This window comes from Porites lutea, chromosome 5, assembly GCF_958299795.1.
Source record: "Porites lutea chromosome 5, jaPorLute2.1, whole genome shotgun sequence".
NCBI classification, from domain to species: Eukaryota; Metazoa; Cnidaria; class Anthozoa; order Scleractinia; family Poritidae; genus Porites; species Porites lutea.
This window is the reverse complement of record NC_133205.1, coordinates 31245137-31268582: the sequence shown is the minus strand read 5'-3', so window position 1 is coordinate 31268582 and position 23446 is coordinate 31245137. Positions and strand designations below refer to the sequence as shown.

Below are 23446 nucleotides of genomic sequence, written 5' to 3'. Positions count from 1 at the left end.
ACCGGAAATTCGTCTGCGGTCGCAGGCTATACCCGTGTATAAATACACGAAAATTCAAGGGCCTCGATTCCAGAGAAATTAACCGCCGTCCCCCGCCTCCTTTATCTCAAGGTCTGGATCCAGCACTGAAAGTAATCAACGCTTTCAAGCGATAGAATTGGTGGACCGACACGTTACGGAAAAGCTCTAAATGTAATCGTTCCTAAGCTTTCGGTCACGTAACGATTCTTAGTCCCAGTTTCCACGGTCTCCTCTAGGAACGCCTGGCACAATGATCCCCCTCTTGTGTCCTAAATTCGAAGAAAAACGCGTTGCAGATTATGAGGCGAGACTAAAAATAGACTTCGCATCCGTTAACTTTTTCGTGATTATACCAAGTCGCCCAGATACTGAAAAGAAGAGAGTTTATGTTGGAGCTGAAGAGAGGTACCTTCCCCAAGTTCGGACAGAGATGCTAGAATTAATAGTCTTGCCGTTCCCGTTCTTAAGTGAAGGTAAAATTTGGCCATTTCACGTCGTAGTTGTGCAGCGATCGCAAAGAAGTGTTCAAAAAAGCGTGATGCAAATGCAAAAATGTTGTTTTGCTCATTAAACCTATTGCTTTTTTGACGTTCCCGTTGCCGTCGCCGTCATCGTCGTAGTTTCTTAAGGTCCCTAGTTTTAGATCAGGCGACCCAGAGGATATTATTCATCACTTTTTCTCCACAGACAGAAGTGGAACACGCCCCAGGAGGATGGTAGAGACGACTTGCCAAGAAACCAAAGCCGGTCGCTCGTGTGACTACGGTCTTCCCTAGCAAAGACTTGGTATTCTCAAAGTTCAATCCCTTTCAACTCCTGACGGACGACGATTGTTTATCAAACGACCAAACCACCAAACGATCAGCTTGCTACCTACTCTAGTTGACGTTCCAGACCATAAATACATTCCCTCCCGTGAAACCAATTTTACTGATAAGTTTAGGAAACCTAAAAACTTTGTGAAATTGTTTCCAAGACGTCAGGTTTTAGCTTCAAAAAGCGCCAACGCTTCCAGACTTGCGACTGTTTCAAATTTTCAACTTCACTTGTGCCAAATTTAATGCTAATTAAGAAAATCTATTGTTCTCACTCATTTGCACGAGATTCGGCGCATGTTAAGTTGTTTTTTTAAATGATGGATGGGTGTATGTTTGATTAACGTTGGCCTACGTAGCCGGCGAAATCATTAGCGCGAGTAAATTTTTGGCAATGGAGCTTCAAAGCCGTGCGCAGAATAGGGAGAAAACGCTTTGAATTCTCTCGCGCCTTCGGCGCTCACTTCCGTCACTTCTCAAACGTAAATAAAGTTACTCATTACTCATTACTCACTCAAGAACATATGGCAGCTTCGCCGCAAAAACTCTCACACGTACTAAAACAAATTCGCCAGCTACGCAGGCTGGATTAATGTCTGGTGTTCAGCGGAAATCCTGCTCCGATGCGTTTTCATTTCGGACTTAAGATCCCCGCTGGCACACTCAGATTCTCAAAGGAAATAGGCAGATCAAAACTGGCAAAAATAATTCTTATGGATAAAACTACAAAAAACTGGTTATGTTTGTGAAAATGTAAAGAAAAGTGAACGACAAATACAGGGAAAACTTAGCAACACGGTACAAATTGAGGTTTGCCATTTACATTGAATATGACTCGAAGTCTCTTTTTAACGTAAAGGCATATCAGTATGTTTCCAAAGCTCACAGTTATTACCTTGATGTGAAGTCCATTATTGTCGCTCATCTGCTCTAGGGAAGGATTCAAATTGTTTCTGCACCCACAGTCCCACAGAAATTTGATATTTTTCACTTTTAGAGTGACTTTACTTGACCCGTGAAACAGTTAGTAGAATACTACGCACTATTATGCACTAATTCCATTTTACTCTTTTGCTTGACTCTTGCTATTTGGCACTTTTTGTTAGTATCTGTTTCACGTTTCAAGTAAATTCACTCCATCAAAGTTATTTAGTCAGGACTGTTCATTATCGTCTTCAACGAATACACCTGTGTAACCACTGATTTATTGGAGTAAGTTGTGTTTTTGACTAAAACGCTTCAAGGCATTCTGAGTAAATAGGCCATTTTACAGTTGCGTATGGAAGCGAGGCTGAGGGTGACCTTGTTTTGATACAAACCTTCCTGCTTTATTGTGTAAATCAAGTTATTCTTATGCTAACCAGTATTTTTCAAGAACAATTTCCATAACAAAGCAAAGAAGGTTTGTATCCGAACAAGGTCACCCTCAGCCTCGCTTCCATCCATAACTGTAAAATGGCCTACTGCACGAGCAGATGCCTTCAGACTGTCACAAAGATGTCCGCCTGTTGTTTAAGCAACTTCCTTCATCTATTTTTTTGAGACATTGCTTCACGAGCTCGATTCATCTTTTTCCTCTTCTTCTATCTCTTCATACAGCTGGAAGTCTTCCTCCATTTTTTCTTCCTTGCGTCTTGAACGCCTTTCCATTCTTACCTCCTTTGCTCTTAGCACTGCCTTTGTAAACAAATAACAGTACAGTTCAACTGCAGAAGGAGAATCGTCATTTCCAGGTATAGGGTACATTATAAGATTAGGATTACAGTCACTGTCCACAATTCCAATACTTGGAACATTTGCTTGAGCTGCTTCTTTTACAGCTAACATATTTCTTCCCAACGAAGGTAAATGTAAAAATATAATAAGATCTGCAACTCTAGTCATTCCTGTAAGCATCATGGAGTTAGTCAGAGTTCCTCCTCGCCATCTTCGAGTGATGAAGTACTCACCACACTCTCTAGCAGTGCGTTGTGTCAGTTCTTCAAATTGTGGATGGGTAGAAACAAACAGTATTATTCCCCCTCTGTAAGCAATGTGAGACAAGACATTCAACGCCAGCTGGAAGAAAAGCAAAAAATTAGATAATTTCCCATAATATGAGGGGTCACTTTTTATAAAAAAAAGTTTCATTCATTCCAGGAAAATGATCCCCTAAATGCAAACTGTTGAGTCAGACTTTAATGGAACAAGAAAAAAACAAAAAATCAAATTTGATAAATTATGGACTTGGTTAGCATATTCAGAAAGGACATGATGAAAAAAGCCCCCTTGCCAAAAATGGTGACTCCATACAAATCCAGATTGGCTTGGATCATAATGTTATGGTCCAGGCCTATTTTTTTTAGCTGTAACCAACTTATCAAAAGTAGGGGTAACAGTAGCCCAAGAGAAGCAACTGATGCTTGGTTCTCAGTGAACGCACTGAAAGCTACTTTGGCACTTCAACTGAAATTGCACAAAATTCTCCCAAAACTCTTCAAACTTTTTAGTACATGCCCGTTTTAGGTTTGAGAATACCAGAATTTTGTCAAAGGGTAATACTTTGTACCTTTTTCTTACAAGTACTAAATGTACCTTGTTCGTATGTTGGTATGCAAGTATGCTCTTATGGTGAACGTGCTAATAAATCTACAAAGTTCGACAACATGTTTCTATTACGTTAGTTGAGTTTCTTTTGTTTATGTGTGTCTATAGTACATAAGTGTTTTAGAGATAGCATGTTAGAATGTTAATGACATCAAGGGTGACCTAGAATCCTAGCATGTTAATCCCCCGTACTAACTAAAAAATACAGAAAAGCAACCCTAAAATGGGCAGCATATGAAGTATTGTCTGAAGTGATCCTCCCTCCATCCTGCATAATCACTGTGTGAGATTGTCATTGGTGGCAATCAACTGAATAATATACAAATCCCCACAAAAGGTCAATAGTGTCGCAGAAGGAACAATAATTTTTATTGTTGTCTATTGCAAAGTATTTACTTACTCTCAGATGTTCTACTGTATGGGTGAGATCAATAATATGATGATGTTCCCTTGTTCCATAGAGATAACCCTTCATCAAGGGATGCCAACAGCCTTCATGGTGGCCAAGGTGTACTTTAGCATCAAAGAGATCTTTCATTGTAAAAAGTTTATGCACTTCAAAGAAATCAGGGTGCTCCAAAATGTTTTTTGTTGTGTGTATGTCAACAGGTTCTAGACAGAAAGTTGAGTTTTAGTCAAGTGTTTCAAGCAGTTACTCTAGGGACCCTAGGGACAATCACTGTACCTACAATATAGGGATCATGTGCCTTATGGGGAGTGTCGACTGATATCTTATTCAACTAATGGTCGATATATTGGTCAAGAGTCGGTTGCTAGGTGACTATGGTATTAGTAGTGTGTCGGCAATGAATTGGTCAGCTGTCAGTCAAGTATCAGTAAGGTATTGGTGGTGTATCTCATCCTCAAGGCCTTTCCGTTTCAACTGACATACAGTGGACACTATTGATCATTACACATAATGGCTGCAGCTAATGCCAGATTGGTCAGTTACCAAATCACAGCTATTTCCATATATTGGCTGACATCTTGGTCATCTGACAGTCAACATATCAGTCGAGAGTGGGTTGATATATTGACTGACGTGTCGAATGACAGTCAACCAATCTAAAAATATAGCAACTCATATGTTGACCGAAAGTCGACAAAGTTGTCAGCCAATATACCGAAGCCCCATAAGACACATGATCCCCCCGTAGATGCTATCGCAACACTTCCTCATACGAAACACTATTAGTAAAATCCAACTAGTGGTCTATTATCAATGCTGCATTCTGATTGGTTGAGCTACTACAAGGCTATTTGTTATAGCCCACAAGTAGCGAAAGCGTGGGCTTTTTGGCGGCAAAAAGGATTTAAGTCTAGCTTTAACTAGCCAAAATTTTCTTATTATCGATATTTTTGACCAACTAGTTGGATTTTACTAAAACAAATATTCCTCTCGCCCTCATGGCCTCTGAGTCAATAGCCCATTCGGCCTTCGGCCTCATGGGCTATTGACTCACAGCCCATTTGGGCTCGAGGAATAATATTATTGTTAAATATACATACATGTGGGTATTTTCCATGTGTTTATTAAAGTGCTTTTAAGAACTAACAAAAAATTCATCACCATAAGAACATTCAAATGCTACTTTACCGATATCGCCTGATTTGACCACTTCACTTTGGGTTGGGATGGAATCCGACAAGATCTGAGAAGCATGGATGGTACTAGCAGCTCTCACTCTTGACCCCAAAGTCGACGAGATGAGTTTGTTTCCTGAAAAAAAGAAAGCAGCAACTTGAAACGTCTTTAATGTTACATTTTTGGATGATGAGATGATTCGTACCTCGCAAAGATGACATATTCCATGCAGCTCTAATTGCTCGTGCAGCCGCCATATTTGAATTATCGAATATCTGCTTCATGAATGTTGACATGAAAAATACACTGAGAAGAAAACAAGAATCCCATAGTGCAGTGTGAGCAAGCGATAGGAAAACTTTGTTTTTGATCTTTGTCAAGGTTCATGTACTTATGGATCAAAGGAAGTATTTTTTGTCTATTTTAGGAAATCCACGGTACATGTGAGTGGAATAATGTAAAAGACACAGCCAATAGTCCATTAACATAAAACAAATAACGTGGTATCCTCCCTCTGCTTGACGTCACAGCTGAAAAGATCGATTTGTCTCGATATTCGAAGATCGAAGATTCAAGCTTGATATGAGTGGGCTGCCATGAATTTTTCTGACCTCCTTGATTGCCTTTAGTAACGAGAAAGGTCTGAATTTTATTCTGTATTGGTATCGTTATTATCTATCGGTAAACGTAATGTTCACGCTTTGAATTGAATTTGATGTTTGTCGAATTCGTTTCTCTGTTTTGAATGGTGGCTGTTAAAAACATTTTAGCTTACCGTGAGGACTTTCCATTTACAGGCCCAGCACCTGACGGTCTTTGCTGTGAATCTAGTATTTCTTCGTAGCTGTGATCAAGAACGTTTAGCCCCATTTTTGCATCGTCGTCGACTTAGACGACGCGCTGAGACGTCGTGATCAGGAAATATTTCAACTAAATTTTAAGGAGGTCTTCTTCGGATACAGTTTCGACATTACATGAAATATTAAACAGTTCTTATCGATCGAATATTACAATTCAACGGAAACCATAAGAAAAATCGTCTTTTGAGTTCATCTTAGCGGAAACAAAAGAAGGGAACAGCGAGATTGATTGGAAGTTGAATTTGTGGACCTCAAAGCTCAGGAATCCAAGAAATTCATTGCTCTTGTGGCTTTGAAATTAGAATTGAACAGCTGACTTTTAAGACCTTTGTCAAACGTCTTAGAAATATTTATGGCTGATGAAAAAGCACCAGGTATTGGAGAGTGTGTCATAGAACAAAGCAATTCAGACAGTCCCGAGGAACCTCGCAGTCCAGGTGCCAAGTCTACCAATGGTGATCATGAGTATGTTGTGCTAGCTCCTCCTGATATTGAATCTGATTCTGGGTCGGCAGTGTCTGTCTCTTCAATCGACAAAAGCAAATCTCTAGGGAGTAGTGTGAGTAGCTTTGCTGATGTTATAATCCCTGAAATGGAGGCTACCCTTGAGAAAGGACCAACAGAGAAGGAAGTACAAGACCTGGTGGAAGATGCAAAGAAAGATTTTATGCACAGCTCTGCTGCAGTAGAGGAGGTTAATTCTGATGCATGGAAAGCAACAGAAAGGCATGTAAGAAATTCACTTGTGGTTGAAGGCCATCAGCTATTAAATACAACAGAAGACGTTGAGCTGAGTAAACAAGGCTCTTCATCAAATGGTCAAGCTGAAACACCTCAAGTAACAAGCCTTTCCCAGTTATCTTCTGAAGAAGCAGTTCAAGGCAGCTCAAGCACACAACCAAGTCAATCAGACAAAGGTAGTGATGGTAATGCTATAATATTTGATGGAATTACTTATCTAGGATCCTCAACAGTGAATGCACCTGTTAGTGAAATTGAACTGAAACGAACAATGGCAGTTCTCAGGGAACAAACAGAAGTCACCATTGATGTTTTGCTTTATGTGGGTTCTACATCAGACGGTATGATCAGACTGAAGGATCCTGAGACGCATGCTGATATTGCTACTTATCACATACAGAGAATATTGTTTTGTGGTCGTGGTGATGCTGAAGGAAATGAAAGTGACTGTTTTGCCTTCAACACTATTCATGGAGACTCTGATATCTTCCACTGTCATGTCTTTAGATGTATGGATCCAGAAAAGGTAAAAATGTATTAATTATTACTGTTTATGTTGTCCCCAGCAGGAGAGGGTACTCCAGATTTTTATTTTCAAGTGACGGGGATGATCGAGGGATTTTTTAGGGTTTGAAATTTTCAATTCCGGGTTTTTTTTTGGGAGGTATTTTTTGGGTGGCTTGATTTAAGTAGGAATTTCTTTGGGTATTCAAAACAATCTGACGAAATTTGGCGTGGGATTTTGTTGGGTTTTGTTGGAAGTCCTGGAAGTTTTTGGAGGTTTTGATTTTTGCCTCCACTGGATCATCCCCATCTTTTAAAATCCAGAGCATCCCCTCCCCCCGGGGTGTTTTCTTATAAAAAGTTATTCATAGTTGAACCTTAACACCACAGCCTCTGTCAGCACAGCATGTAATAACTGAACTGTGTAGAGATAAGGATGTAATAGGAGCCTTTGGTTAAAGAATGAAAAAGATAAGGGTCACTTCTTCTTTCAATATTATTCTTCTAAATATAATGCCATATCATAAGTTTTCACCAGCTGTTACACTAAAGAATAAAGACCCTAGCCGAGAGCAAAAAATGAACAGTTGGCCACAGGGTCAACAGCTATTTTATTTTTGAGGAAAATGTTTAATCCAAAGACATTGTCTGTGCCTCAAAAAGACTTGAATTCCACAGGTTGTCCTTATTTCAAGCAGCTCTCACATTTTTTTGCCAGGGGGCTACTTCTTGCTCATCAGTGATTTGATTAAAGATGGCTAGCTTGAACCCTTGCCCATAGCTAGTTCAACATAATTATCTTAATGCTCTTTTCCAATACTCAGGCTGGGAAGATTTTGAGGACATTTGCTATATCTTTTCGAAGAAACAGAAAGGTAATAAAAATTATTATAATAATACTTCTAGTAAGTATATTCCTGGTTATTTTTATGAATAAGTAAAAGTCCTGTTCGATTTAGCTAGCCTGGCAACAGCATATACATGTAGTAGACATGGCAGAGCTTGGTGTTGTAGTGTAATGTATTGTTGAGGAGATAATAAAATTCATTGATTTGTACTCGTTTACAAGCAATTGGGCGGACACCCAATCATCACAGGCCTCATGTGAAAGAAGTTAAACTATGCCTTAAAAGACGGAACTTAATCAAGTTACATGGTAATACTGAACTTGTTTAAGAAGTCTATCACTAAGTGAATCACGTCATTATGAAATAAGCATATTTTTACACTGTTATTCTTTCACTAATTTACCACTCATTGGAGTGAATTGGAACAAAAATGAAGACATTAGTTATTATTTTGTTCTTAGATATTCTTTCTTTTTGTTCTCTGTTCAACATGCTAAATCTCTTTAGAGGACAAATATTCTTCAGTGAGTGTTTCTTATCACTCTGTGTCTATTTTACCAACCTAGCATCTTGTTACGGACATTTTGTTAGTATATCAAACTTTAAAAATAGATTAGTGCATAGATAGTGAAAGGTTGATCCAACAGCATAGAAATACTGCCTATTATCAGGAGTAGCTCAGAAACACAAGAGAAGTTGCTCTCTAATAATATTATTATTGTGTTGGGAAAGTGCCTTCCATAAAATAAGTGCTCCGATCCCTCTTTCCCACTCACTCTGCAATATAATAAGAATACCACAACGAGATCCTACTTCTATTCTGATCTCATTTGACCTTGACTAATGTGCCAGTATCAGGGAAGTTGGATAGTAAAATCCTTAACTTGTCAGAATGCTGTGAGACCATGATTATTTCAAGAATATGACTGAGAGCAAAAAGTTCAAGACTACGGATGAGGGCTAAAAGTATATTAGGAGTCATGCGAGTGCCCCTCCATGCTTTTTTTGAAGTCTCTTAAATTCGTTTTCCATATCTTTTTTTTTACTTTAAAAGCGAAAGCAGCAGGCTTTAGAATCTTCTGCGGACACTTCTGCCATGACTATAGCTGGCGTCAGTAACCTGTTATTCAAATTTGATGTGACTCTTGATATTCTCGAGGAAGACAACAAAGGATTCTCATCTGCTGCTCGAGACAAAAACTGCTTCAAACTTCGTCAGGACTTGCGCAAGCAAGTCAGCATAACTGTTCAGCAGCTGACAAACAAACACCTTATTGTGGAAAGGTTTGTATTATTTGTTTAACCCATTGTCACCCACACTATGCATTCAGTTTTTTGTCCCTTTTACCACTTGTGACATCATAAGCCATGACATCGTCAGACCATACCCAGCCTGTTCCAGGCATTCAGATCCTGGGGACAGTGCAAAGAGATGTAAGCAGAAAAATAATAGCAAGGGGGTGAGAGTGAGGGAACGCCTGTATTACTTTTTAACAAAAGCTCGCCCCAGTACACCAGAATGGTATACGTTAAGATTGGTCTATTTTGACAGCTCTTATCAGCACTCAGAGGTTCATAACCTTGATTGGAAATGTGATGTGCTAACAGTGAGATTTCACATCAGTTCATCTTGAAAACGTGATGAAGTGATTAGAAATAAACAACACTGTTAATGTGTAATATCATCCTCGACGAACAAGAAAAAATTGTTTTAACCCATTCGCTCCTGGAGATTTTGCCAAAAAACGCGTTTTGAAGCTAGTCGAGTGGTTTTCTGGTCACTGTTGTGCTATAAAGAGCTAAAACTTACCACAAACTGGTTTACAGGTCGAACACTTTCGCGGCCTTCTGATCCAGATGCAAAATATCAGCTTGCGAAGTTCGGGCATGCGCAGAAAGCAAAATTTCGACAGTTTTTGGGTTTAAAAGTGACACAGCAGTCTTGCCTTTTACTTTTCACTTTCTCTCCTTCCTTCTTTTTTCGCTTTTCTTGCCTCATTTTTTTTTTCTCTTGCTGGGCATTTAGTAGGCTTGATTTTGGTGGGAAGATTTATTGGCTTTTAAACAAGCTCGTTCCTTTCGGTTCTCTTCAGGAATACCACAAAGGAATATTAAATATGCACATGAACCTTCTATTGATGCAATATGAGTCTGTTAGACTTTTAACAGTATGTATGCGGCTACTCAAGTACAACAATTTTTTTTTGGAAGTCACTACAACAGTAGGGAAAGTGTGGACAAATCGGCTGTGAATTCAGAAGAGAAGAAAATTCAGTTGAAATTCTTGAAACTGTGCTTTGGCTGTAACCTTACATGAAAGCTAACCATTTGAAATAAATTCTTAACTCTAATCACTAAAATGAATGCTTACTAAAATGTGAGTTTATTTTACACTGTATTTTACAAGGAGAGGTACAAATAGATGAGAACGAGTTAAGTGTTAAAAATTTCTAACTAGTTTGAAAAATTCAAACCAGTTTGAAAAATTTAAACTGGTTTAAACCAAAGATTAAATTTGAACCACAACATATATTCATTTGCAAAAAACAAATATGGAAGGTTTTTGTCTCAATACATTTGAAAATAATGCAGCAAACAGTGCGGTCAGTCACCCTTTGTTTGATTGACAACTTTTAACACCAGAAACTAATGTTGAATTACTAGCCAATAAAGTGGGCGGAATGACCTTTTGAAAACTTATCTCACAGGGGTCCCTCTCTCCCTCTCCCTCTCTTTAAACTTTTTTTTTTTAGCGCTCTTTTACTTTAATTGTCTCAAAATTTTGCCTTCTGCACAAGGCAGGAGATTGCTCATCTTATAGACAGTGTTTTGGGCACTTTTAGTTCTTTTGTCCATATAGAGACCAAAAACAGCTCTTGTAACTCCAGGGACGAATGGGTTAAGATGGCTCGTAATAGTTCCCTGCATTTTTCATCTTTTCCTCTTCTTTGTCCCAATACCACCACTACTGTCAGTTAAATGCCTAATATTTTGTCAACAAGTTATTGTCATGTGAACAGTTACCATAGCAACAGAATACCTTGCTCAAAATCCCTTTTAATTTAGCATAAAGGGCTTACATTGTTGTACTGAAAAGCCTCATCTGGTGGCTCCCATTTCTTAAATACAAGTTTTTGTTATATCTTTAAATTAATTTGTGAGTGGTTGAATCTTCACATATTGATCAGAAACATGGCCACTTTCAATTATTATTCAATTTTCTCATACTTTAAAGACTAATTTGAACTGGGAACAAAATAATTAACCTGCACCATAGGCACCTGGTCATGAAACAATTGTTAATGTGAGTGTAACTTTTTTATCTTTTTAGGTGTTTTGGACTCCTCATTTGTCCAGGAAAGAATGTGCGGTATTCTGATATGCACCTACTGAGTGAGGTTAGTTAATAGACTTAAAACAACTTGGTTAATAAACAATTACTACTGATTACAGTATGATGACATCCAGCTTATTGTGAATCTTTCATGATATGTCAGACTATATTTAGATAATTCATGAGGCATTATTGTTGTATTTGGATTAATTTGTCTATCGGTTTTTTTCCCTGTTTATATAAGCTCCATGTGTTAAAAGGCAGATAATGCTATCCACTGGATAAATCTCTATCCACTGGATAAGCACAATAATTATTGGTGTCCCTGATAATTATCTGCTGGATAGTGATTTATCCAGTGGATAGCACCATCTAATATTTGAACAACTGGGGTCAGGTACATACTCCGATTTTCTCTTTTCCATGGTAACCGACAGCAAAGTGCATTATTAACTTTTTTGTGGTCAGTATGACACTTAAAACACAGAATAACGAGAAAAACTGTGCCGTTGAATACTTTTCAATTCAACATTTAAAAACTACAGTTGAGAAAAACAAAGGACCAGTTATTTAAACAGAGTTTAGCCAGTGTTTGACAAAACCGTGTTCCAAGCCATTTTCACTTTGCCCAGCGCTTTTATCTTAACATCATTTATTGTGAGCCTAGACTAGAAAAGCATTTACCTTTTTCAAATAACCCTCTAAGGAAGGTATTTGGAGGTCCAAAGATTTGTTAAACCGCGCCTAAGTTGGATTTCGTTTAAATAACTGACCCAAAAACAGTGTGCAAAGAAAGTGGTGTCCGATAGCGTGGGGCTAGTGGATTTTTCTATCGGCGAGTGAATTCTGTTTTTAACTTGCCCGACGGGCAAGTGATGTTTTTTGAGGAATTTGATAAACAGAAGAACTGTGAAATCAATTCTGCTCATCAAAAAGCTTTCGGGGCTAGTTGAAATGACGTCTGGGCTAGTAAGTGCTAGCTTCAGCTTGCCTGAATGGCAAGCTGTAAAAATGATTTTCTTTGCACCCTGCAAAAAGTTTTGTAGAGATTTGCTTCAGACTGTAAAAAGGTATATCAGTTTCATTTTAGAATTTATAAGCATGAAATATAATAATGGCTAATGAGCTCAGATCACTTTAACACTTCAGTGTTGCAAAAATCATTTTGGTATTTTTCTACTTTTCAGAGCAACCAAAATTAATATTTATGCTTTTCCAACTCTGAACAAAAAAATAACATTCTACCATGCATGAAGTGGCAGTGATAACATAGTCTGTTTGGACTATTTAACTATTTTGTAGGTAACAATGAATGTTGGAGATGGAGGGAAGACATATTACATAACTGGTTTATGGGATCCAGCGATTCGTGACCTGTTAGTTTTGAACACAGAAACACCGAAAGGTACTACTTGGTCATGAATGTACCTCATGATCTTGTATTTTATAAATATTTTTAGTTAAATGTCTCAAGTGCACTTTTTTTGAAGGTTTGACCCTTTTTCCTTTAATTTAGTGTGTAAAGACCTTCAAGGGCAAGATACCATGCTGTTTAAATAAAATTGTATACAACTCACTGTTTTCTTTTTTTCATCAGACACTCGACTGTTTGTAACAATAGCTGTAGATTTGGTCGTTACTGGAGTAACAGAACCAGTCAGGTTTATTGTGGAGACCAAAGCTAAAATTTTTCCAAGTGGAGAGAAGTTTTTTTGGACCCCTAGTAGGGCAAAATTCCGTGAAATATACATCATGGAGCTCAAAGAGGTAAGAACACCCTAACGTCAGTGTCCGAGACTTCCCTAACTTACCTACATCATACTGATTTGTCCATACCACATCAGAAACGGTTTTGTGTGTGCATGGTGGTTAAACTTGCTTTTGGGTCATCTGTACCATGAAACAAATTTAAAACAAACTTGTGATATAACTCCTGGTTGCACACAGCTTTATTGTTCAGAAACAGAGTAATTCCCTAAAAAGGTACCCTTGCTTGAAAAGCTTTACCATTAATTTTTTGAATGGTAAGTGGATGCGCCAATCATGTTGTTTCGTAAACAAAATAGCATTGATCTTCATTGCCTCTTAGACATATTTTCTTCCATTTTCTTTCCATCCTCTTGGCATTTGCTTGGCATTATTTTGATGTTGAAGTCTTAAATTGCAGGTCACTGATACGGACACAGGTGAAAAAGGCTTTGAAGTGAAGAGCCTCAAAACTGAGAGCAGTATAGAAGCTTCCAAGAACTTGAATAAAACTCGAACCTTCCTGAACCGGCAGCTTTCTGGTGGGGACAAAACCCCCTCTGATGGTTAGTGTCAGGCAAAGTTACTAGAATCTGACTAGTTGTTAGAAGTGCCCTCATTTATCCCGATTTCTAGCATTTGCTTTGAATGATTATCCTTTAATTGGTACCGGAACTGTCTGAACCTTTTTTTTTTTTACAAATCTCTAGAAATGACCCAAGAAGTTCAAGCTTTACGTTATGTTATCATTTGGTTAGCAAATTCCATGTATAAGCAAGCTTACGACAGTTATCAGAAAAACAGAACGGTGCCTAAGTATAACATTTACTGTGAGCAACTGCTTGTGGTGAGCTGTTTGCAGCAGTTGTTGATTCCTAATGATGAAAAGATAGATCTTACTCTTGTCCTTCATCTACCAGACATCACTCTTGTTAAGGTTTAAAAGTAATATAAATAAATTAAATAACGATTTAGAGGTAGCACATCCACTCAAATTGGAATTTAGAAATGTTACCTTTTAAGGTGAGACAAAAACCAGAGTATCCAGAGAAAACCTCTCGAAGCATGGGATAGAACCAACAACAAACTCAACCCACATGTGGCGTCAACACCTGGATTTGAACCTGGGCCACAGTGGCAGGAGACATGTTCTTGGACTGCTGCACCATCCTTCGCTCCCCTGCTGTTTGCTTAAATGGCCTTTTAAGCAAACAGCAGGCATACAAAAATGATCAACTCATTGGTCACATCTTCCGTCTTCTGCTAGTCAAGAACTTGATACTGCTACTCAGCCAATCACTCACCAGTTCCTTATAATCACAACTTTAATGCACTGTGTCTGGATTTGCAGATGACGATGAAGATGATGAGCCTTTGCTGTCTGGATCAGGTGCGGTGCAAAAAGAATGCACTGAAGAGGAGTTAGGCAGCTGGGCAGACCTGCTAAGCAAATGGAAAGATGTCACCCTTCGACCAAAGCAGCTTCCTGGGCTTGTCAGAAAGGTGATAAATCAAGATTTCACAACTTTCACCTTCTAAATCCCCAATAATGCTTGTAGAATCTATTTTATTGTAACTTAATTGGGGCTCTTATTTGTCAAAGACCTTTTTAAGAAGCATATATTCAGAGGGGCTTATTTTCACAATTTTACAGTAGCTTACTTTCAATAACTCATTAGTACTCATTTTGGGATAATGGTTTCTGGAGTGGGAAAAGTAATACCAGAAAAATGTAGCCATGATAGTCAGGGTAATCATTTGGGAGAGCATGAATATGACAGACCACCTCTTTATGTAAGACTAGCCTACAAAGGGAGAAAATTGATTTTGCTTCAATGTGCAAAGAGAGTGCCAAAGGCATGAGAAAATTCAAAGTATCTCTCCAGCCCCCATTCTCCAGGTGGCCTCACACACCCTGTGCCAGAACTTTATAACCCCAAAAAACTCCCAATAGCTACACAGTCAGGCTAATATAAGGCTTGATTTTTCAAATTAGTTCATATTATTTCTAAACCCTGGTTTTAAATGGTCATGTGCAGTTTTTATAATCCTTTCCCTTGCATAATACAAAGGGCATACCGGAACCTCTCAGAGGACAGATCTGGCAAATGATGGCTGGTCTGAAGGAAAATGATGAACTTCTTGAAGGCTACAAGCATTTTATTAAAAAGGTAAAACAATCTAAAAATTAACCCATGCCTCAAGCAGAGCTCCAGTTATTCTAATCATTTACATAAAGCAATCAACAACTTTTAACTTAAATACCTCTCACACAAAAATTAATATTATTATAATTTTGAATGTCCGATCTAATATAAAAAGCTATAAATACCTTTATGTATATGGCTCCTTCAACTGAGCACAATATGGTCATTTGATACTGTTAGGCAGATGCTTCATTCTGAGCGGTGTAAATTTACCTTGATATTGATGGCAAATATCACTCTCTAAAAATAATGAGAGCGTTGTCTCATTTCAATATTTTTTTATGATTGGTTGTCTGACATGGTAAGTGTGCCGTGGTTTGTTCAGACAGACTGACCCTTGATGGTGGAAAAGTAGATTTTGTTCCTGTGGAGCTCAGCTACAATATCATTAATTTTTATAGTGTTAGACTTTGAAAAAATCTGTGTCAATATCTAACATGCTTGTTTATGTTGACAGGAATCTCCGACAGAACAAGTGATCATGTGGGACATTCATCGTACCTTTCCAGCTCACGAGTATTTTAAGAGCAGTGGAGGGGAAGGTCAAGAGATGTTGTACAAAATTAGCAAAGTATGCTCATAAGTTCAGTTAGTACTTTGAAGTTGCATTTGTTAGTTAATTGCTGCCTCTTCTTTCAGAATACAAAAACCATTAATCCCAGAATCATTGACGAGGTAGTGTGTCATGAGGAAAATGCATTTAGGCATGAAGTAAAATAACTCCAGGCAGTAACAGTAATAAAAATATTGGTTTCTCTTTCTTTTCCTTATGTACTTTTTTCTTTTCCTTATGTATTTTAATTAATTATTATAGATATGCCTGATGAGACAACCGTGGATAAATAAAGTATTCTTCTTCTTCTTCTTCTTCTTACTTGTTTTTAGGCATACTCTGTGTATGATGAGGAAGTGGGCTATTGTCAAGGACTGTCTTTCTTGTCTGCTGTCTTGCTGTTACATGTAAGTAAAACAAATAAAATTTTCTTATTCATGCTTTTTTTATCTTTCATACTTTTATTTCATTGCCTTTCCCACTAATCTTTGTGGTATATTAAACTGCTCTAATGTTTTTCACCTTTTATCTAATTTTGTTTAGCTTCCAGAGGAGCAAGCCTTTGCATTGTTGGTGAAGATCATGAATGATTACGGGCTGAGAGACATCTTCAAACACGATTTTGAACAGCTGCACCTTAAGTTTTTCCAGCTCGAAAGGATGATTGAGGTTAGTCATATATCACCGTTTCTGCAACACATTGAATTAGTCTTTGGTTCACTGGATTTGCTTGTGGTTTATCATTAGCCTGCCCAAAAGAGGGAACTAAATTTTTTTTTTTAAATCTGTCGGCGAAACCCTTTTTCTGGCCCCACCTGTGTATCAGGATTTGAGTATGTACCATAAGTGCCTGTTAAAAAGGCCACTGTCAATTTGCCAGTCAGGTTGAAGGGACATGCGAAACTCATTTTCAGTAATATTTTGTTGAATCCGTTGGGAACCCAGAACAATGATCTCTTTGCTGCTTCACAGACATTGCTAACCGGGGTCCACTATCCTTGGTGTTTAATGGGTGAAACTTCTGCATACAAGTAATCATAAGTAGGAATCTGTCTGCGTTATGTTTTTAATTTTATTCAAATTTTCATTTTTCAGGATTCAATGCCAGATCTCTTCAGCCATTTCCAATACAATGAGATTGAGACCCACATGTATGCATCACAGTGGTTCCTTACTCTGTTTACTGCCAAGTTTCCTCTATCAATGGTCTACCGTATCATGGATCTCTTCCTATGTCATGTAAGTGGCCCAGCCGGCACTTAGTTGAGGAACTAAGAAAGGGTTAATCCATAGTTTTTTCACTTTGTCAGCTATCATGTCCATTTTTGTCCTGTATAGTTTAGGTCTTGGACTTACATTCATGTATTATGGAATATTCTGTTGTGCTCAATGGTTCTGTATTTTGTATTATATTGTATTAATATTGTATAGTTGTGTTGTATTGCATCATCCATGGCTATCTGTCAGTGTCATTTGATGATTGTGGATCAGTCAATGACCTGTCCTGATCACATATCAGTAAATCACTTGGTCAGGTTGCACAAATTGCAGTAGGAGAGAAGGGGGGGGGGGGGGGGGTAGGGGTAGGGGGAGCATACAACAAAATATACAACCCAAACCCTCACTGTTTGTATTGAAGGCGATCACTTGATTTTTATTGTAATAATTTTTACAGGGAATGAGTATCATTTTTCAAGTTGCCTTGGCTCTCTTAAAGGTATATTGGATTTATTTGTTTGTACATCACAGCTGAACAATACCATAGTGGTTTTCATTTTACTGTGTCTGTTACTGTGTCTGTCTGTCAACCCTTTAAGTCCCAATAGTGACCAACATCAATTTTCTCCTAACGATATCCATAGATTGTCAAAAGCAACATCTATGAGAATTAATCAAATGATCACAGAGAAAAATCTCTGATCTTTTATCAATTTCTCCCAACTAATTCTGTAAGGAAATGTATAGAGATCAGTTTGGAGAACTTGTTTGTGGATATTGCGCTTAAAGGGTTAAATTCTTTCATTATTCACCATCATCTCATCTTGCAGGCCTCTCGCAGGGAGTTAATTCAAATGGATTTTGAAGCAATCCTAAAGTATTTCAGAATATCGATGCCAAAAAAGTATCTTGATGAAGAAGAATACAAGAAGCTCGTCAACTCTGCTCTAGGATTTAGGGTTTGTGCAGAAAATGTTATTTTTATTAACCCTGCTATGGTCTTCTAGTTTATGGTGTTGTATTTTTTGTGTGGTATGAAATGATCACAAGCAAATGCTGTCTTGAAAAAAATTACTTTCAAGGCGGGTAATATTTTGAGTGGTCACTTCCTTGGGTTTTGCTGGCCATCACTGGCCAGTTCCTTTTGCTGAATTTGGTTAAATGGTGTGACGCATCTCTTTTGATGATACTGAGGATGTTTATGAAGGGGTTTTAATCAAAGCAGCTGTTATCTGAATTAGTTCTGTAGAGTAACTCTATTTGTTTGAATTTCAGGTAACCAATAAAAAGATGAAGAAATACGAAAAGGAATATATGTTGAAGAAAGAACAAGAGGCACAACTTGAAGACCCAGTAGAAAGACTTCAGGTGATATGACGACTTACGTACCTCTCACCAGTTTCTCTTTGTAGGTGTACAGAAGGCTAATACCTCAGTGTCACGGAAAAAAAAAAGACGTTTGTGGCAAGTAATGTTTTGATGATTAAGTTTCCCATGCAAGACAAAATAAACATTATACACCTATTCCTTTTATACAACAGTTTCCTATTTGGAGAAGCCATTGGATTGGTTTGTTCTTTTTGTATCCTAGACTAAACTACATATGTATTATGTAAGTTATAGTAGCCTTTAAGATTTTTGTCTTTTTCTTTTTTCCTTCAGCGTGAAAACAAAAGACTCTTTGAAGCAAACATGCGACTTGAACAAGAAAATGATAACCTCGCACACGAGTTGGTCACCACAAAAGTCGAGCTACACAGCAAGTTAGCGGAGGTATGATCATTGTTGATTGTTTGTTCTAACACTCAGGAAGAGGGAAGCTCCCTCGGCCGCCATTTCTCGGATAGGATCTTTAGGATTTTCTTCACACAGCATTGAACCTTTGAAACAATCAGCCATCCACTGTTTGATCTTCAACTAGCATCTTTGTACAAACCTTTGTGTATCGCCTGTGGCTTCAGCTGTGTGGCTTTATTTGTTTGTACAATTTGTTGTATTTATTTTTATTTATGTAGTCAGATGAGAAGGTAGAGGAACTGTCCAAGGCATTAGATAATACAACCATTTCACTGGCTGAAGCAGAGGATCAACTAGAAAAGTTCAAAGTTGAGGGAGCTCAGGTGAGTTTCTTAACATCTCTTTTTCAATGCGTGACCTATAAAGAAATCTTTTAACCCTTTAAGCCCCAATATATATCCACAAGCCAATTCTCCAATCTGATCTCTATACATTTCTTTAAAGAATAAGTTGAGAGAGTTCGATAAAAGATCAAAGCATGTTCTCTTTGGTGATCATTTAATTAATTCTCATAACCAAATCTCTTGACATTGTATGGATATTGTTAGGAGAAAATTGATATTGGTCACTATTGGGACTTAAAGGGTTAAGTGGGGATGTTCATACATTTCAAACGGGAGTCTGAATAGTTGTTGCTTCTGTAATCATATAAATTTAGTCACTGTTCATTGTGCAATCATGTTATTGTTGTTTGTAGGTTAAAGAGATGTGGAGACAGAACATTGAACAGGCAGAAGAGGAGAGAAAGCGACATACTGCCATCATAGAGGAATACAAAAAGGTACAGACAAGTTTTATTTAGTTTGAGTTCCACTCAAGAGAAACTATTGACTATAAACTCTACTTTCTTGTAGATCTGTTCTCAAATGGATGAAAGAAGTGAGAAGCTGAAGGAAGATTTGCATCAAGAACTGTTAGAAGTGAAGGTATCATTTTAGCTTAAAAAACGTTTTTTGTACCCACCCATAATGCATATACTTAGGTCCTTTTGCACTCTGTAACAACAATAAGTAATGACTTTTTGCTTGCTTGCTTGCTTGCTTTTTGCTTCTTTCTTGTCACATTGAAAGGCCTTAAGAACAAGATTTGACCTATATTAACATACAGCTATTTCGAGAAAGGTTGTCGGAAAAAAAAATGTGCACCCGACAATCCCGAAAGGTAATATGGGACATGATCAATACACTGTTCTTGAGACTGTAGCTGTAGAACCTACTTTTGTTGCTTTACTTTAAAACTCGCAAACATACGTCCATGGCCTCTCGTGCCATTCTTTCAAATTTCTTTGAAGAACAGTGAACTCAAAACCACCCACAATACCTTTCGGGATTGGCACGTGCACTTTTTCCGACAACCTTTCTCGAACTAGCTGTATACAAGGTGCTGCTTAGCAACTGACGGTATGAGTAGTATTGTACCCAGATCTCCTTAAACAGTGAGCTTTCTTGCTTGTCGAATAAATATGTCACTAGTATACTGTGTTCTCTCCTCAGAGACGAGTTGGATCATGTGAAAACTGCGCAACTCTCTTTTCAGACGAAGGACATGTGTCACTGGATGGAGACAGTACTGTCTCATTCAAAACAAGCGTCAAGGTCGTGGATGCTGAGCAGCGACTGAGGGAACTGGAACTGGAGCTTGCACAGACCAAGTTGTCTCTCGTAGAAGCCGAATGTCGATCACAGGAGTTAGAGCACAGGCTGGCAGCCATTGTGGCCGCTGCTGGGGAAAGCAAATCTTGGTTCAAGAGAATTAGTTTGGTTAAAGACTCTGGGAAGTAAATGTTCCGTTGTGTTACCCAGTTATAATCTAGCAGTGTTTACAGGTTTATGTGACAGTAAATGTTGTAGTCACACACATGAGGGAAAATATTATTTCGGGCTGTGTCCAGATCGACTTGTTACCCATATGCTGGGGATCCATGCTGTGACACTGAAATGAGAAATTGAAGAAACGCCCCCAAAATTTGACACTCTGTACTCCGAGCTCTGAGCATATAGAAGGTTTTGGCATTTAAATGAAATGTAAAAATTAAATTGTGCCTTGGGTTTTCTCTATCAACTTCTGAGTTTTTTCATTTTGACAGAGGTTCATAAAGATGTTTAGCTTTTTTTATGTCATCCCGACGACGTCCTCTAGTACCAGTTTTCCTCTGGGCATCTGTTTATTCCTTCATGTATGGTCGATTTTGTTTCCACCACACTGGCTTAGTGTGGACAAAGGGAAGGAAAGACTACAGTGGTGCCCAAACACAGTTTTATGCCCTATGTGGGTTTGCAGTTCGCATATGCGGGACCATTTCCCAAAATTTGCGTGGGATTCAACAAGAACTGATGAGAATAGCTACCATGTGTGGGAATAGTTCTCATGCACCAAGCCTGGACACAAACTTACATCCTGTGCTAGCAAAAATAGACTGCGACACGCTCGTGGCCATTCGCGGGTCTCGCGTTTTGCTCGACAGACTACAGAAAAAAGAGAGCCTGTTCGTAGTCTATAGCAAAAATTGCCGGTTACACTCTTGAGTTAAATTTTCCTGATCTTTAATCAGCCAGTGATGGTCGGCTCCATATCTGAAGAAACTGCAGCTTTTTTAACCGTGGTAATAATGAGCAGTTATCATGGTCGATTGTAGCATAGTTAATATGATTGTAGTAACAGCAAATCATGTGTTCTGATTGGCTACCCAAGCCAGCAAGATGGACCTATCCCTCGCGCTCGGGATCGCCCTCTTGGTCTGGCAAGAAAAGACTAAGCTTTTTTGGTCAAGATGGCTGAAAATTGGCCTCATTTTTTTTCGTTTGTATCTTTTTATTGAGCCAGCCTTGTGGAAAAAGTATTTCATGATCTTACTGTTACCTTAACTTGAATACGTTTTTGTTAGTGTCTTTTTTTGTTTTTGTTTTGTAAAACGTTCCATGTCTCTGTATCTAATATTGTACTTTGCTTAATATTCTGTACATTATGATGTAGGCAAAGGAATCTTTTTAAGGTCATTGGTATGTTTTGTTAATTTCTTCTGGTTTATTTAACATATATTGGGTTATTTTAGAGTAAGTATAGTGGTTGAAAATATTTTTTTTCCAAGTTCAAATTTAAATACTAAGAGAATGTGGTAATTTCACATGATATTGTAAAAGACTTAAAATTGAAAATTAAAGCAATGTATATAATGCTCGTAATGAGTAAAAATGTGGTTCCCTTTTTCTATTGTATTTCACTGTGTGAAAAATCAGTTATCTAATGAGAACCAAAGAAGTGTGATGAAGGGTTCAGAAGTTTATTGGGAAGAGAGTCAAAACAAGAACAGCCAATAGGATGGCATCCGAGTAGAGTTAAAAGAACCAGAATTCGAGTTATCGGGGTAAATTTCAGTGACTTTTTGATCAAGGGAAGCAAATTTTAGTTCGAGTTAGCGGGGAATTAGAGTTATTCGAGTTCGAGTGGTCCAAGTTCTCGGGTTATCTGGCTTTCTACTGCAGTTTCGTTGTTGGTTTTAGTGTGGCAGTTTGAACCAATCATGCCCAAATGCAAAGTATAAGAGAAACCTTTATTGAATGATGTTTTTCGGGTTGTTTTTGTGGTTATTTCCCGATCCGTTGCGATTTAAGAGATTTCGGGATAAAAGGAAATCGCTTATATCGCAACGGATCGGGATAATGACCACACAGGAAGCAAGAAGACACAAGTAAACAAGATAAAGCGTATTTTCTTATAATTCATGCGAGTATTTATTACCTGAATTCCCATACAATCCATTTTGAAAATTAGGCAGCCGCAGTATTCTCATAGTGAGCTTGGGCTGCCTGTGACTACTCATGCTAATATGGGGGTTAGTTTGTCGTTGGTTCTCTCCCATGCTCCGAGAGGTTTTTCTCCTGGTACTCCGGTTTTCCCCTCTCGTTAAAAAACAAAACTTTCAAATAGTAACGAAAACCTTTAACACAGAATCCATCAGGAAATTGAGTAATTTTAATTCTCAGTGGACAAAAACCTTGTATTAGAAAAATTTAAAGATTATTGCATTCTTTTTTACATTTTTCAAGGCCTAAAGAGGTAATTAACTATCTGTAATAACACCAAAGAAAATTTCTCGTGGGAGTCCGAGAAAATAAATGTCAAATTTCACAGGAATTGTGAAAACACAGGTAAAATTCTGAAAATTTCATGTGAAAGATGTTATTTTGTGAAATTTGACTATCATTTTCTCGGGCTCCCATAATAAATTTTCTTTGGTGTTATTACAGATGACTACTTACATCTTTAGCCCTAGAAAAATGTAAAAAAGAATGCAATATTCTTTAAATTATTCTGATACAAGGTTGTTGTCCACCCGGGAGGGGGGGGGGTTGTCCCCTGAGTTTCCTGATGGATTCTGTCTAAAAACCGCGTTACGATACAAACGGAAGCGGGGCCGTCATGCCGGCTTTTGATTGGTTCTTTGAAAGCCATAAATAACGATGAGCCTTGCGCTGGCATAGAAACTGGATAGCTTTGCATACAAATTGATTTACCGTGAAATATCTTCGTTTGAAAACTTTGAAACCAGCTGTTCTAAGATATTAGAAAGAGAAAAATTTGAATTTAAACTTTAAAAATCGTCAATCTTTGTCACTGTTCCCTTTGGTATG

At 38.0% G+C, this 23446-nt stretch overlaps 2 protein-coding genes across 4 annotated transcripts; one reads left to right on the top strand and one right to left on the bottom strand.

Moving 5' to 3' along the window:
• Positions 1–2306: 2306 nt before the first annotated feature.
• LOC140936256 (small ribosomal subunit protein uS2m-like) lies at positions 2307–5354 on the bottom strand. The gene is made up of 4 exons (XM_073385695.1): positions 5213–5354; positions 5020–5142; positions 3823–4034; positions 2307–2894 (listed from the first exon to the last, which is right to left on the bottom strand). Exons 1-4 carry the CDS (start codon positions 5301–5303, stop codon positions 2388–2390), a joined length of 933 nt encoding a protein of 310 aa, XP_073241796.1. The 5' UTR covers positions 5304–5354; the 3' UTR covers positions 2307–2387.
• Positions 5355–5505: 151 nt separating this feature from the next.
• On the top strand, positions 5506–22364 carry LOC140936255 (rab GTPase-activating protein 1-like). Of its 3 annotated transcripts, none has more exons than XM_073385692.1 (23): positions 5506–5647; positions 5805–7134; positions 7937–7987; positions 8470–8484; positions 9015–9244; positions 11292–11358; positions 12597–12699; positions 12892–13061; positions 13462–13606; positions 14392–14543; positions 15113–15211; positions 15705–15818; positions 16133–16207; positions 16344–16469; positions 16896–17039; positions 17476–17517; positions 17849–17977; positions 18294–18386; positions 18681–18791; positions 19034–19138; positions 19513–19596; positions 19670–19741; positions 20309–22364. In XM_073385692.1, exons 2-23 carry the CDS (start codon positions 6220–6222, stop codon positions 20594–20596), a joined length of 3330 nt encoding a protein of 1109 aa, XP_073241793.1. In that variant the 5' UTR covers positions 5506–5647; positions 5805–6219; the 3' UTR covers positions 20597–22364. The 3 variants fall into 3 exon arrangements, with proteins under 3 accessions (XP_073241793.1, XP_073241795.1, XP_073241794.1); XM_073385693.1 differs by lacking the exon at positions 5506–5647 and adding an exon at positions 5670–5688; XM_073385694.1 differs by lacking the exon at positions 8470–8484.
• Positions 22365–23446: the final 1082 nt, after the last annotated feature.

Excerpts from the sequence above, each read along its gene's own strand:
- LOC140936256 (XM_073385695.1), bottom strand. The coding sequence starts at position 5,303 with ATGTCAACATTCATGAAGCAGATATTCGATAATTCAAATATGGCGGCT. Across the intron at positions 5,143-5,212 it reads GAATATGTCATCTTTGCGAG|GAAACAAACTCATCTCGTCG; the intron begins GTACGAATCATC and ends TCTTTTTTTCAG. Across the intron at positions 2,895-3,822 it reads ATACAGTAGAACATCTGAGA|CTGGCGTTGAATGTCTTGTC; the intron begins GTAAGTAAATAC and ends CTTTTCTTCCAG.
- LOC140936255 (XM_073385692.1), top strand. The coding sequence starts at position 6,220 with ATGGCTGATGAAAAAGCACCAGGTATTGGAGAGTGTGTCATAGAACAA. Across the intron at positions 13,062-13,461 it reads ACATCATGGAGCTCAAAGAG|GTCACTGATACGGACACAGG; the intron begins GTAAGAACACCC and ends CTTAAATTGCAG. Across the intron at positions 18,387-18,680 it reads ACCCAGTAGAAAGACTTCAG|CGTGAAAACAAAAGACTCTT; the intron begins GTGATATGACGA and ends TTTTTCCTTCAG.